At 42.2% G+C, this 16,854-nt stretch overlaps 1 protein-coding gene across 1 annotated transcript in view; it reads left to right on the top strand.

Moving 5' to 3' along the window:
* Positions 1-2,335: 2,335 nt before the first annotated feature.
* Positions 2,336-16,854, top strand: part of LOC124622335 (myogenesis-regulating glycosidase-like) — a 40,577-nt gene continuing 26,058 nt past the window's right edge. Inside the window, exons 1-2 of the mRNA XM_047148012.1 lie at positions 2,336-2,387; positions 12,303-12,434. Of these exons, the coding sequence (XP_047003968.1) occupies positions 2,378-2,387; positions 12,303-12,434 (142 nt within the window). The 5' untranslated portion in view covers positions 2,336-2,377. The remainder of the gene's footprint in view (positions 2,388-12,302; positions 12,435-16,854) is intronic.

Below are 16,854 nucleotides of genomic sequence, written 5' to 3' on the forward strand. Positions count from 1 at the left end.
TCCGCACAAGAAAACGTCCGACGCTCTGTCTTCTACTTCCTGCAGTACACTTTATTGGCCTCCACGTTCCGAGTAGACACGTCCGTCTGTGCATTGACTTTGTGAATCCTCTCTGAAAACAGTCGTACTTCCACTGGTCACTACGTTTCAAATACGGAGTACTGAGAATCTCGCGAAAAAACCATGTGCTATTTTTGAAACGCCTGGTTAAATCCGCAGGGCAGAACAGGTAGTTGGGACTGTGGAAAGGGGCCACAAATGAGCGGCCGTCAGTTACAGTTATTTAGTTGCCCAAACATGACAGCGCAAATTTCCGAGCTTAACTATCGACTGATTATGTCACACAATCTTATGGCTTAAGGGCACAATCTCTTTAATTTTCAAAACGGCTGAAGACCCATGATTCAAAACACAACTACAATCAATTTTCAAAAGGCAGAAAGCGCAAGGTTTTATCCTTAAATAATGTATCAAATGAGGCTGAAGGGACAAACAATCTAAGTCTTGACAAGCAAGGAATTTTAATTTTAAAACGGCTGAAGGCCCATAATTAAAAAACACAACAACAATAAATTTTCAAAGGGAGAAGGCACGAAGCTTTATCGTTAGATAATTTTAAAGAAGGAGGCTGAAGGCCCAAGCAATCTAGGACTTAACAATAAGGAATTTTACTTTTAAAACGACTGAAGGCCCATGATTCAAAACACAGCTACAATAAATTTTCACAAGGCAGAAAGCCCTAGGCTTTACCCTTAAATAATTTTTCTAATGAGGCTGAAGGCCCAAACAGTCTAAGGTTTAACAAGTAAGGAATTTAAATTTTAAGACGGCTGAAGGCCCATCATTGAAAAACACAACTACAATAAATCTCCAAGAGGTAGAAGGCCCAAAGCTTTATCCAGAAAAAATATTTGAAGGCCCATGATTGAAAAATACAACTACAATAAATTTTCGAAAGGCAGAAGGCCCAAGCTTTACCCATAAAAAAATATTTTACATGAGGCTGAAGGCCCAAACAATCTAAGACTTAGCAAGTAAGGAATTTTAATTTTAAGACGGCTAAAGGACCATGATTGAAAAACACTACTAAAAGCACACAAATTCAAACCATTGGCTATGAGCCATTAAAATACACAATCAAACATCAATAAGAAAAGGCAGTACAGCGAGCGGCGCTCAGAAGTTTCCGGAGGTCAGTCTGCGCTTGAAATATTAACGTTCGCTTAGGGGAGACAGGTAGTCGGCTCGACTACATCCGATCCGCCGGCAATCCAACCAAGAGACAGTCAACACACCCACCGACTAGACGAATTGCTTTCCACCCGACTAGTTCACAAGGAACTCCAAAGCCAAAACGTAAAAGGCATAGCCGCCCACAACCAAGTACGCATAAGCTGTCGAAACTACACACATGTTGGACAGTGACAACACGGTGAGGAAATGCTCCGATTGACAAAATTGTTAGTTCCCCTTGGCCACACTGTGTTGGGGCGACAGCACTTCCACGTACCTCAAGGATGACCGGTGCGCAAACTCCATCTGACCGGAGTGCTTTGACGTAATGTCTACAATATCACCCAGTGGCCAACTTGATTAGTTCATCGACCGAGTTGGCCTCTACTGCCTGGTCGCGGGTGGTGACTTTTTTTTTTTTTTTAAGTTTACAATTCGTGTGCCGAACTTTCTGAGGGTGCAGCAAACCGAACTCAGCCATTGTAGACTGTCCTCCGTGAAGCAGTCACCTTTTAAAACTGTCCAGGAGGGACATGTTGCTATCTGAATAGTGTGCAATCTGTGAGCATTAGCTCCTCGTCCGAGTCAGTTTATGATGCTGCCAGCAGGATGACAATTTCGACTATGCTCCTACCACATAAGAAAATGAATTTTTAGCCACTACGCTGCCTCACTTGTTGCAGTACCTCTAAAGTTACGCTAAAGAGCCGGAAAATGTGAATTTACATGGGTTTTCCTCGGCATCATACAAACGAAGGACAAACAAGGATTTCCCAACACTTTAATGTTCTTCAAAGGCCATATAGAGAACATCTTTTGTGTAGAACTTAAACGAATTCACTGTCGTTGTTGCGACTTTCGCTATTTAGCGTTAAGTGTTAAGTTAATCAAATTCTTTTTATTACGACAAAGCCAGATAAGTATATCGTTACGGCAGATGGCATCTGGACGAGAGTACTTATCACATGGGAAGAGCACTCATCGAGTCGAGTAGTTTGAGATCATATCGCGACAAAGAGATAGCAGTCGTGGGTCAAGAAGGCAATCGGATGATACGATTTTGTCGTATATATAGCCCCTCCAAGGTAGCCGTGTTGACAGAGGGGCTGTGTCAACAGTTTAGTGCTTCAGAACGACTACCAGAATGGCTCGAGGTGAGTTCGCCATCGCTGTTGCGACTTTCCTTCTTCAGCGTGGTTCTCGTTCCCAAGAGTTGGTTTCGAGTACACAGAATTCCTGTTGAGCAAAATAGGTGTTCCGACTGTTTTCTTTCCAGTGTATTTCTGCAACTCTTTTGTACGAGGAAAGATAACAGTAAGGAGCTGGAGGTTTAAAGTAGGAAGGAAATTACCAGATACGCGAGATCGGTACTGCTTGCAGTAGCCACATAATCGCTTCGAGAACTTGCTCGTTAGCAAAAGTGAAAAAACCGCATTCACTCTACCAGAATCCAATTCGGTAACACTCCCTGGGTGGTTCAGAATAAATTAAAACTTTCATACAAGATTAATTGACAAATATGATCAGATTATACTTGAACTACCTAATTTTACCAACATTAAGAGGAGTAATATAACGGGAACTCAGTATACGATGCGTACATAAATATATTTTATTCCGTTTCCCATTTTTGATGAATTTATCATACAAGCAGAGTGAATTGTGCAAATGCAGCTTAATAAAAAGCCGGTTCAAATTAGAGAAAAACCGCGAAAAGCCAATGTACAACCAGGTTCTCTTCGGCCCCAGTCTTCGCTAACAAGGCAAAAAACGCGTAAATAAACTAGACCATAATTTTACAAGGAAGTACTATTTTTGAACCATAAATGCCAAAATAAAAGATATTTTGCATACCATACTAACATTAAGGCCACAGAAGATGCTCTATAAACAAAAGCAAATCGAGTCTACCGCAAATTATGGTTTATTGCAGTAAGCTGAAGACGGAAAAGCCAATAATAATTGATATGTAACAGTTGCTACGGAAGATGGCCATGCAGACAAGCATAGTATACATATATGTTAACGTGTATCGTCCTAAATTGAAAACGCAACAATTTTTTCTCTGACGTTACAACATCGGACTGTGTAATATATAGGGTGTTTCAGAAGTGATGGTCAATATTGAGGGATATGACAGGAATGATCATTCGAAACAAAAAAGTCAAGTAAACAGGTGCTCTAAAACGCATACCTTAGGAGATTTGAGCAATGTTTTATCTTCGATACTGTGAAACAAATCTCTTCTACTGAAAGCTCCTTGCTTTCCATATTTTGGGAAATGGTAATGTGGACCAAAACAAGAAAAAAAGATCAGTAAACATGTGCTCTAAAATGCATACCTTAAGAGCTATGAGCACGTGCTCAGCTTCGCTACTTGGAAACACAACTCTTCTAATGAACAATTGCTCATAACTTTTAAGGTACGCATTTTAGAAAAATGTTTACTGGACATTTTTTCTTGTTTTGGTCCATACTACTACTTCCCAAAATGTGGAAAGCGAAGAGCTTGTAGTAGAAGAGATTTTCTTCACAGTACCGAAGATGAAAAATTTCTCGTAGCTCTTAAGGTATGCATTTCCCACCGTATGTTTACTGAGACTTTTTTGCTTCTGGTATCGCGTACTTTCAACTGTATGCGTTTACGCCATTAATTATGATACGCCCTGTCTATACAATCCCGTATTCGTACTTTTTGCCGTAGTTACCACGTGGTAGGATGGGCGAGTGATACTGCCCTACTGTCTCACTGTCTAACAGTTGCTACATTTACAATTCATCGACATTATTGATGTAATACTTTGCTTTCATTAACGTTAATTAATAAAAAACTGACGGAATCTTCGTCAAGCTAAGTTTTCTTTCAAAGTAAAATATAATTTTTGTTTTTACCTAATTAAAATAAGAGATATAATTTATCGAGTTAACTTCAACTGTTGTTGTTGTTGTGGTCTTCAGTCCTGAGACTGGTTTGATGCAGCTCTCCATGCTACTCTATCCTGTGCAAGCTTCTTCATCTCCCAGTACCTACTGCAACCTACATCCTTCTGAATCTGCTTAATGTATTCATCTTTTGGTCTCCCTCTACGATTTTTACCCTCCACGCTGCCCTCCAATACTAAGTTGGTGATCCCTTGATGCCTCAGAACATGTCCTACCAACCGTTCCCTTCTTCTGGTCACCTTGTGCCACAAACTTCTATTCTCCCCAATCCTATTCAATACTTCCTCATTAGTTATGTGATCTACCCATCTAATCTTCAGCATTCTTCTGTAGCACCACATTTCGAAAGCTTCTATTCTCTTCTTGTCCAAACTATTTTTCGTCCATGTTTCACTTCCATACATGGCTACACTCCATACAAATACTTTCAGAAATGACTTCCTGACACTTAAATCTATACTCGATGTTAGCAAATTTCTCTTTTTCAGAAACGCTTTCCTTACGATTGCCAGTCTACATTTTATATCCTCTCTACTTCGACTATCATCAGTTATTTTGCTCCCCAAATAGCAAAATTCCTTTACTGCTTTAAGTGTCTCATTTCCTAATTTAATTCCCTCAGCATCACTCGACTTAATTCGACTACATTCCATTATCCTCGTTTTGCTTTTGTTGATGTTCATCTCATATCCCTCCTTCAAGACACTATCCATTCCGTTCAACTGCTCTTCCAAGTCCTTTGCTGTCTCTGACAGAATTACGATGTCATCGGCGAACCTCAAAGTTTTTATTTCTTCTCCACGGATTTTAATACCTACTCCGAATTTTTCTTTTGTTTCCTTCACTGCTTGCTCAATATACAGATTGAATAACACCGGGGAGGAGAGACTACAACCCTGTCTCACTCCCTTCCCAACCACTGCTCCCCTTTCATGTCCTTCGACTCTTATAACTGCCATCTGGTTTCTGTACAAATTGTAAATAGCCTTTCTCTCCCTGTATTTTACCCCTGCCACCTTCAGAATTTGAAAGAGAGCATTCCAGTCAACATTGTCAAAAGCTTTCTCTAAGTCTACAAATGCTAGAAACGTAGGTTTGCCTTTCCTTAATCTAGCTTCTAAGATAAGTCGTAGGGTCAGTATTGCCTCACATGTTCCAATATTTCTACGGAATCCACACAGATCTTCCCCGAGGTCGGCTTCTACCAGTTTTTCCATTCGTCTGTAAAGAATTCGAGTTAGTATTTTGCAGCTGTGACTTATTAAACTCATAGTTCGGTAATTTTCACATCTGTCAACACCTGCTTGCGTTGGGATTGGGATTATTATATTCTTCTTGAAGTCTGAGGGTATTTCGCCTGTTTCATACATCTTGCTCACCAGATGGTAGAGTTTTGTCGAGACTGGCTCTCCCAAGGCCGTCAGTAGTTCCAATGGAGTGTTGTCTACTCCAGGGCCTTGTTTCGACTCAGGTCTTTCAGTGCTCTGTCAAACTCTTCAGGCAGTATCGTATCTCCCATTTTATCTTCATCTACATCCTCTTCCATTTCCATAATATTGTCCTCAAGTACATCGCCTTGTGTAGACCCTCTATATACTCCTTCCACCTTTCTGCTTTCCCTTCTTTGCTTAGAACTGGGTTTCCATCTGAGCTCTTGATGTTCATACAAGTGGCTCTCTTTCCTCCAAAGGTCTCTTTAATTTTCCTGTAGGCTGTATCTATCTTACCCCTAGTGAGATAAGCCTCTACATCCTTACATTTTTCCTCTAGCTATCCCTGCTTAGCCATTTTGCACTTCGTGTCGATCTCATTTTTGAGACGTTTGTATTCCTTTTTGCCTGCTTCATTTACTGCATTTTTATATTTTCTCCTTTCATCAATTAACTTCAGTATTTCTTCTGTTATCCAAGGATTTCTACTAGCCCTCGTCTTTTTACCTACTCGATCCTCTTCTGCCTTCACTACTTCATCCCTCAAAGCTACCCATTCTTCTTCTACTGTATTTCTTTCCCCCATTCCTGTCAATTGTTCCCTTATGCTCTCCCTGAAACTCTGTACAACCTCTGGTTCCTTCAGTTTATCCAGGTCCCATCTCCTTAAATTCCCACCTTTTTGCAGTTTCTTCAGTTTTAATCTACAGGTCATAACCAATAGATTGTGGTCAGAGTCCACATCTGCCCCTGGAAATGTCTTACAATTTAAAACCTGGTTCCTAAATCTCTGTCTTACCATTATATAATCTATCTGAAACCTGTCAGTATCTCCAGGCTTCTTCCATGTATACAGCATTCTCTACATTTTCATTTTTTGCTGCAAAAACAAGAATATCGATATCTGTATTCCGCAAAAGACAATACAGTGGAGCAATCTGTACTAATATTTCATAATGTATTTGCTATGCAGGTTTCACGGAAATTTACCGATCCCTCCAACTTGAACATCTGTGGTATAATTTACAAGAACCTTAAATAAAACAGTCTATCTATATCTGCTTAGTTACTCTGCAATTCACACTTAAGTGCCTGGCAGAGGGTTCATCGAACCATTTTCATACTACTTCTCTACCATTCCACTCTCCAATGGCGCGTGGAAAAAAGGAATACCTAAATCTTTCCGTTCGAGCTCTGATTTCTCTTATTTTATTATGATGCTCATTTCTCCCTACGTAAGTGGGTGTCAACAAAATATTTTCGCATTCAGAAGAGAAAGTTGGTGATTGAAATTTCGTAAATAGATCTCGCCGCAAAGAAAACCGCCTTTGTTTCAGTGACTGCCACCCCAACTCGCGTATCATATCAGTGACACTCTCACCCCTATTGCGCAATAACACGAAACGAGCTGCCCTTCTTTGGACTTTCTCGATGTCCTCCGTCAATCCTACCTGGTAAGGATCCCACACCGCACAGCAGTATTCCAGCAGAGAACGGACAAGCGTAATGCAGGCTCTCTCTTTAGTGGGTTTGTCGCATCGCCTTTGTTTCGCCTTCCCCACAATATTATCTATGTGGTCTTTCCAATTTAAGTTGCTCGTAATTGTAATTCCTAGGTATTTAGTCGAATTGACAGCCCTTAGATTTGTGCGATTTATCGAATACCCAAAATTTATCGGATTTCTTTTAGTTCCCATGTGGATGACCTGGCACTTTTATTTGTTTAGTGCTAATTGCCACTTTTCTCACCATACAGAAATTGTCTCTAGATCATTTTGTAATTGGAATTGATCGTCTGATGATTTTACTAGACGGTAAATTACAGCGTCATCTGCAAACAATCTAAGGGGGCTGCTCAGATTATCACCTGGATCGTTTATATAAATCAGGAACAACAGAGGGCCTATAACACTACCCTGCGGAATGGTAGATATCACTTCTGTTCTTCTTGGTGATTTACCGTCTATCACTACGAACTGTGACCTCTCTGAGAGGAAATCACGAATCCAGTCACACAACTGAGACGATACTCCATATGCTCGCAATTTTATTAATAGTCGCTTGTGAGGAACGGTATCAAAGCCTTCTGGAAATCTAGGGATATGGAATCGATCTGAGATCCCTTGTCGACAGCACTCATTACTTCATGGGAATAAAGAGCTAGCTTTGTTGCACAAGAACGATATTTTCTGAATCCGTATTGATTATGTATCAATAAGTCATTTTCTTCAAGGTGATTCATAATGTTTGAGTATAGTATATGCTCCAAAATCCTACTGCAAATTGAGGTCAGTGATATGGATCTGTAATTCAATGGGTTACTCCTATTTCCATTCTTGAATATTGGTGTGACCTGTGCTACTTTCCAGTCTATAGGAACAGACCTTTCGTCAAGTGAGCGGTTGTATATGATCGCTAAGAAAGGCGCTATTGTGTCTGCCTACTCTGAAAGGAACCTGATTGTTATACCATCTGGACCGGAAGACTTGCCTTTCTTAAGTGATTTGGGTTGTTTCGCAACACCTAAGATATATGTCACTTATGCTAACAGCTGTTCTTGTTTCGAATTCTGGAATATTTACATACAAGAATTAACCAACGATTGAATCACGAATGGAAAAGCCGTGGGTTTACATAATGAATCAATCGATGACTGAAATCGGTGTTATTTATTGTCAGTTTCGTAGCACTTATTGCACTTATCCTTGCACCAGCTTAAATGATGAGCATTTATGAAAAATTTTTATATTGTAAACAGTTCGCTAATATTTTTGGCCTCCGCGTTTAGAAGACGTTAACTTAGATTTTGCTAGTGTTTGCAGTTTATAGCCATGATAGTCACTGGAATAGGCTCTGATGGGTTTATCCAGTCTGTAACAAGACTGGTGACCGATAGCGTCTGGTTTCGTCCATTTAGTTCATATTTTAGGCACAACATGTCATTGTTGCTTGTTCTAATTGTACATAACTCCATAGATAACCATGATAGACAATAACACATACTTCCGTTGGGTTACAAAATACCCATACCCTTATACACAATGACCGTCATATTTACACATTTTTTGAAAATCGGTGAGCAGACGGTAGCTCATCTTGACATTGTGAAGAAATTAGAAAGCAAACAGACAGCCGAAATGACTGGTTTGAACCGGTGGAATTAGAAGGTCTTTACATGTCTTTATCAAAGTCGAGGAAAATATAAGTAAGACCTAATTCGTATGAAATAATGCGCAAAAAGAATCCAAAGGTATCCACATATGTGACCCCGACTCCCCGGAAACACGCGCTGGTTCCCCGGAAACACGCGCTGTTTTGCTGAGTGATTTCGGATAGTGGGCCTTTTTACATCGCTGCCGCGTCAAAATCCGTTTCAGAATTAGTAAATTCACGTGAGTTATTTAACAGGTGAATATAGTAGTACAAAGGCGCGTAGTACAGCCTTTAACGCCAGGCGAGAGTCATGAAGGCGGCAACGTTAAACATAAAACTGCAATACTTATTTCTCATAGCGAGTTTGGGTCGGCATTACGTAAAAAACTTCGTTTTCTGTCTATTGCGCGAGACGAAAATACACACAATCTTTAGCATTTCACTCGTGAATAACGAACAGCCAAAGACCGGCCACCCTCTAGATAAGCAGTCTTGTGGCATCCCACCGACATTTTTACTTTTTCTGAACTATTCCTGTTTCAAATTTTGTTCTTACAGTGTTCGTCACAAGTAACTTCATAACAAACAGACAATTTCATAACAGCTTTCTTGGAATAAATCGTTAAGTATTTTCTTCCAACCACAATATTTTATAGAGATTCCTTTTTACTGGTGTAAATGTAAGGTCTGTAGCTTTGCTTCCGCCATTTTGCAGTAGATGAAAATAGCGACAAGTGGTGGTTCAGATGAATAGGTCGTAGGTGTCACACAATAAGCTTAGGCACTTGTAAACACCATCAAAGTATTGCTCGCTTTGTGATTGTATCATAAACCTCTGTCCGACTGAACACGTCAACTTACGAGCCAAATTTTTGTCAATAGCGAGAAGTTTCAATTTTGTGCTTTATCATGAAGAAATATGCGACTGAGGTTCATTAACTCCTGTACGAGACCTACGGTGAGGCGCCTATTATTGAAAAAACGCGCAGAGAATGATCTCAGCTGTTCCATAACGGTGATGTTGAAGTGGAAGACCGCTGTGGTGACGGAAGAGAGAAGTTTTTCGAAGGTACTGAAACCGACGGAAATCATCACAGGAGATCATTATCGAGAGCAATTGATGTGTTTGAGCCGAGCATTGAAAGACAAACGGCCACAATACAGCGACATACATGAAAAGGCAATTTTGCAGCGTAACACCGCCCGACCCCATGCCGCAAAACGAGTCAAAACATACATGTGCACGTTGAAATGGGAAGTCCTGCCCCACCAGCCGTGTTCTCCAGACACTGCTCATTCTGGCTGCAACCTTTCTCGATCCATGACACACGGCCCAGCCGACCAGCAGTTCCAATGATGTGAACAAGTGCACAATTGGCTCGATTCGTGAATCACCTGAAAAGACTCCCAGTTCTTCCGCACTGGGTTTCCTATGCTTCCCAGAAGATGGCAGAAAGTAGTGGCCAGCGATGGCCAGCAGCTTGAACCGCCAATTTTTTACAAGTTTTGCGAAACAAAGTCTCGATGTGCGAGAGGAAGCTGCGATATTAATGTTGTAGATATAATATACACTGCTGGCCATTAAAATTGCTACACCAAGAAGAAATGCAGATGATAAACGGGTATTCATTGGACAAATATATTATACTAGAACTGACATGTGGTTACATTTTCACGCAATTTGGGTGCATAGATGCTGAGAAATCAGTACCCAGAACAATCACCTCTGGCCGTAATAACGGCCTTGATACGCCTGGGCATTGAGTCAAACAGAGCTTAGTTGGTGTGTACAGGTACAGCTGCCCATGCAGCTTCAACACGATACCACAGTTCATCAAGAGAAGTGGTTGGCGTATTGTGACGAGCCAGTTGCTCGGCCACCATTGACCAGACGTTTTCAATTGGTGAGGGATCTGGAGAATGTGCAGTGTCCAGAAAGGCCCGTACAGGACCTGCAACATGCGGTCGTGCATTATCCTGCTGAAATATAGGGTTTCGCAGGGAGCGAATGAAGGGTAGAGCCACAGATCGTAACACATCTGAAATGCAACGTCCACTGTTCAAAGTTCCGTCAAAGCGAACAAGAGGTGACCGAGACGTGTAATCAATCGCACCCCATACCATCACGCAGGGTGATACGCCAGTATGGCGATGACGAATATACGCTTCCAACGTGCGTTCACCGCGATGTCGCCAAACACGGATGCGACCATCATGATGCGGTACACAGAACCTGGATTCATTCGAAAAAATGACGTTTTGTCATCCGTGCACCCAGGTTCGTCGTTGAGTACACGATCGCAGGCGCTTCTGTCTGTGATGCAGCGTCAAGGGTAAACGCAGCCATGGTCTCCGAAATGATAGTCCAGGCTGCTGCAAACGTCGTCGAACTGTTCGTGCAGATGGTTGTTGTCTTGCAAACGTCCCCATCTCTTGACTCACGGATCGAGACGTGGCTGCACGATTCGTTACAGCCACGCGGATAAGATGCCTGTCATCTCGACTGCTAGTGATACGAGGCCGCTGGGATCCAGTACGGCGTTCCGTATTACCCTCCTGAACCCACCGATTCCATATTCTGCTAACAGTCATTGCATCTCGACCAACGTGAGCAGCAATGTCGCGATACGATAAACCGCAATGACGATAAGTTACAATCCGATCCTTACCAAAGTCGGAAACGTGATGGTACGCATTTCTCCTCCTTACACGAGGCATCACAAGAACGTTTCACCAGTCAACGCCGGTGAACTGCTGTTTGTGTATGAGAAGTCGGGTGGAAACTTTTGTCATGTCAGCACGTTGTAGATGTCGCAACCGGCGCCAACCTTGTGTGAACGCTCCATAAGCTAATCATTTACATATCACAGCATCTTCTTCCTGTCAGTTAAATTTCGCGTCTGTAGCACGGAATCTTCGTGGTGTAGCAATTTTAGTGGCCAGTAGTGTATGTTTCCTCTTCTACGACATGTAGACTTTAACAGAATATATTTTGGTTTATGTCAGGAGAACAATAAAGTACTCTTTAATTGTGTGTCTGGCATTATTAACATCACCAGACACAGAATCTAATTATAAAATGAAGTGAAATCGCCGCCCGAAGTGGCCGTGCGGTTAAAGGCGCTACAGTCTGGAGCCGCAAGACCGCTACGGTCGCAGGTTCGAATCCTGCCTCGGGCATGGATGTTTGTGATGTCCTTAGGTTAGTTAGGTTTAACTAGTTATAAGTTCTAGGGGACTAATGACCTCAGCAGTTGAGTCCCATAGTGCTCAGAGCCATTTGAACCATTTGAAGTGAAATCATTTAAGTAGCGACCAAAGGTATCAATTATCTACTCATAACTGCATGACATGCCAAAATTCCTCGAAGAAAGTGAATAAAATTTAAAAACCCACACGCATTGGGTGGTACGCTAGCGTAAATTATAGTATACTTCATTATAACCTGGCTGAGATATTTCGGACCGTGTTTCCTCGTTACGAGGTTCATTGCTTGGTACGTAGTAGTGGAAGTGAAGTAACTTTTGAGCTTGTCTGCCGCAGCGATGTGGGCGACCCCGACGCTGCTGCTGCCGCTGCTGGGTGTTTTGCTGGTGGCGTCCACTGCAGCCGCGGCCGGCATCGGCACCCGCTACGACGAGGCCACGGGACGCATCCAGTTGCTGTCCCACAGGGGTGAGTCCACGGCTTCACTGCCGCTCACGTGCTTACTCCTCTCTACTGTCAACCTTGCCCTTTGCTCAGCAGCGCTTCCCCAGGACAAAGTGAAATACGTCGCCAGTGCTGCTCTCTGTCGATAGGAGAGAGAACTACTCATGTCCACACAAATATTGCTTACTAGTTTTCATAACTTCTGCTCCTCCGGTCAGAAAAATAGCTGATGACTGCCAGAGTAGAGAGGATATAAAATGTAGACTGACAATGGAAGGAAAAGCCTTTACGGAGAAGAGAAACGTGTTAACATCGAATACAGGTTAAGCGTTAGTAAGTCTTTGCTGAAAGTGTTTGTATGCAGTGTAGCCGTGTAAGGAAGTGGAACACGAGTGCTAAACAGTTTAGACAAGAAGAGAATAGAAGCTTTTGAAATGTGGTGCTACAGGAGAATTCTGAAGATTAGACGGGTAGATAGCGTAATTAAATAGGAGGTACCGGTGCTGAATAAAACTGGGGACAAAAGAAATTTGTGGCTCAACCTGACTAGAAGAAGGAATCGGTAGGTGGGCACATTCTGATACATTAAGGGGTCACCAATTTAATACTGCAAGGACCTGTGGCGGCTAAAAATCGTAGTGGGAAACCGAGAGACGAATACAGTTAGCAGACTGAGAAGGATGTAGGTTGCAGTAGATATTCGGAGATGACTAGCCCGGCACAGCATAGCGTAACATTCAAAACTATCTCAAACAAGTCTTCGGACTGAAGACCATAACGGGAACATCCATCCAGCAACATAAATGTAAACCGTAAGGAAAAAATTGGTGACTTGCTTCAATTGAAAAGAAATGTAAAATTACGCAATTCACTAAACGAAAAAGCGTAATATCCTATGACTACGTATGAATCACAATTGGAATCCGTTAACCCACACAAATACTTGATTATGGCAGTTTGTGGCTGCGAAATGGAGTGATAAAATAGGATCAGTCGTAGGTAAGGCAGATGACAGACTTCTGTTTATTGTCACAATGCTAGGGAAATGCAGTCAGTCTACAAATCACTGACCCATCCAAGAATGCTCAGAGTGAGGGACACATACCAGATAGCTCTAACAAGGATATCGAACGTGTACAGAGTAGGGCAATACGAGTGGTCACAAGTTTGTCTAACGTGTGGGAGAGAGTTACGAAGATGCTGATAGAACTGACGCCCCTGAAAGCAAACTATTCCCTGAAAATCTACTTCGTAAGAACCACCTTTACGTAATTAACTCAAGAATGTTCTACGTATTCCTCCCGTAGGGATTGGGAAGAGAAGATTAGACGAATTACCGTGAGAACAGACGCTTTGAAGCACTCATTCTTTCCTCGCTGCGTACGTGATAGCAACGGAAAGAAGGCCGAACAACTGGTACATTGGAGAGCACACTCTGTCGTAGACTTCAGAACGGTTTGGAGGGTATCGGTGGGGACGCAGAATGGTTGGACTTTAACTGCTATTTTACTTTCACTGGCTGGAACGCATACAGCGTGCAACGATAAGCACAGATACTTTTATATGTAGTACCTTAACACGTACAAACGTCGATGTGTTAGTCGTTTCTTCTCTGAATGGTTCCTCCCACAAACACGCCACATAATTTACTACCTGATCTTTTCTGCACCATCGTAACTGCAGCACTAAGTGGACTATGCCCATCAGTATAGACTGACCATTTTACCTTTACGCATCCACACTCCAACACTTGACGTGCCGCCCAGGGGAAAGTAGCGTTACTGGCTTGCTCTTGCCACATGCGCTTCGAAAGTACTACCCATCCTAAATGCATGCTACTCCTAACAGCTATAATTATGAGTCTAACAAGTGAATACTGACATAATGTTGTTCAGTACGCCATACCCAGTCACCAAGAGAAATATCTGCTTTCATACCCGTTACACCCTGTATTTTTAGAGGTTACTTCTGGTAGTACGAGAGCGTGCTGAAAAGTAATGCCTCTGAAGTTTTCATGTGAAAACTCTTGTTTTCAAAAGAAAAAAAAAATTGGCCAGGTGCAAGTAGGACTCGTGCTCTGTGGGTTTCGTATAAAGTTTATTATTTACGTAGATACGTCACCGATCATGTTATCGACACTGGTAGCGGCAAGACACCAGTCCCTGGAATTCGAAGACTTTCGAGAATGTTTTAATCTTAAGTTTAAACTCGAGTGACAAACGACAGAAGGAATTTTCTTTCATGTGATATAATTAAAAATTAACAATTTTATGATTTTTTCCTATACTTGCACTGTAAAACATTGCTTCTTGCCAATTTTCATGACTGTAGGTCAACAGTAAGTACTCTACAGCTTTTGATGAGTGAGTTTGGGAGTTTCAAAAGATGTAACACAAATCGCCTCATCTTTTGGTTGCAGTGACGTAGAAATTTACGTTTATTTTGCACAAATAACAGACTGTATACTTTGGTATGTAACATAAATTTCTATTTTTACGTCCACTCGTTCATGAGGAAAAGGGTTTTCAGCAGTTGGACAGACAGACGGATAAATGTACAAAGTTATCCTATAAGGGTTTCGTTTTTACCGACTCAGGTACGGAATACCAAGAACGTTATTAATAGGCTACATCTTTCTTCTGTTCTGCTATTGACATCGGTAGGGATAAATACAAGGCATGGTCCTCAATAGTTTCTTAAGCCATTCTTCCTGTAAAATAGCGCCGAGATCGGGTAATACTGATGGAGGTGGATAGCGATCATGCATTCTTCTCTCCAAATAAACACCAAAGGCTCACTAACACTATGTTGACAGTGATGGGCAGGGGACATGTAGCAATTCATCCTCCTGCTCACAATACTAGTCCTGCACGACACGAGCAGTGTGGACAGAGCCTTCTCCTCTTGGAAGACAGGAACAAACATTAAACCATAGAATAAACCTCCTCAACCAAAATGATCACATAATTCTTAGCAGTAATGCAACCTTGCAGAGTAACCAAGGGGCCCATAAACTACCACGAAATGGCAGCCCAATTCATCACTGAACCTCTTCGATCTTTCATTCTTGGGCCGTAAACGCGGCCGAAAACTAGAAACAGTGACCAGAAAGACTCATCCAACCAAAGGCTTTCCTTCCATTGCTCTACAGCGCAGGTTTTACAGTTTGGGCACAACGTTTCCTTTTACCGGTGTTTGAATCATGGATGAGTACTTTGGAAACATAAAATACTAGGGCTCCCTCAGTTACCAAAGCACCTTCCACACAAAAACCAAAATTTTGCCCTCGTTCGAACTCATTTAGCTCCGACATAAAGCACCCACAACAACACAGGGCACTGTTCAAAGGTAAAATAACGTACTGGGGAGATTGCAAAGGTGCCGTTCATCTCAAATACAACAGCGCTAGTATTAGCATTTACTGGGTGATCAAAAAGTCAGTATAAATTTGAAAACTTAATAAACCACGGAATAATGTAGATAGAGAGGTAAAAATTGACACACATGCTTGGAATGACATGGGGTTTTATTAGAACAAAAAAAAGTTCACAAAATGTCCGACAGATGGCGCTGGACAGCAAGAGAGGATTAGATGCACCAGCAGTCACAGCATGTTGACGTTACCTGAAAAGGCGCTTTTAGTGAAGCTATATTATCAGAATGGGGAATGTGCTAGTTCAGCATTACGATCCTATAGCCATAGGAAGGGGATTCGAACGGGTAAAGGTCCGTTGACAAATGCAGCTGTGGCGAGAATGATTTCGAAGTTGGAAGCCACGTGTTGTTTAGACGATAGACCCCGTAGTGGCCGACCGAGCACAAGGCGTAATGCTGCTGAGACAGTTCAGAAAGTGATGGAGACTGTAGCGGGTTCGTCTACCCACGGGGAAGGCAGCGCTCGTGCAGTCGCACGTCGCACCGGCATTCCTTACACTACTGTTTGGTTGGTACTTAGACGTACCCTCCGATGCTATCCGTACAAAATCCATCGGCATCATGAACTATTACCTGGCGATTTAGTGAAGCGGAGGGCATTTGCGTTGTGGGAGTTTCAAAAGATGGCGGAAGATGACGATTGGTTGAGTAACGTGTTGAGGACCGACGAAGCTCATTTCACGCTCCCAGGGTCTGTCATCGCCCACAGTTGCAGAATTTGGGCTACCGAAAATCCTGGAACTGTCGTGCAAACACCATTCCACGACGAGAAAGTCACGGTATGGGTTGGATTTACCACATCTACCGTTATCAGACCTTTTTTCTTCGAGGAAATGCGTGATTTTGGTTTTGTAACTGCTACCGTGACGGGTGAGAGGTACGCCGATATGTTACAGAATCGCATCATCCCCAGCCTGGCTGATAAACACTTGCCGGAACGTACGATGTTTATGCAGGATGGCGCTCCACCTCATATTACTAGACGCGTGAAAGATCTCTTGCGAGCGTC

The sequence above is a fragment of the Schistocerca americana genome, chromosome 7, assembly GCF_021461395.2.
Source record: "Schistocerca americana isolate TAMUIC-IGC-003095 chromosome 7, iqSchAmer2.1, whole genome shotgun sequence".
In the NCBI taxonomy this organism is placed as follows: domain Eukaryota; kingdom Metazoa; phylum Arthropoda; class Insecta; order Orthoptera; family Acrididae; genus Schistocerca; species Schistocerca americana.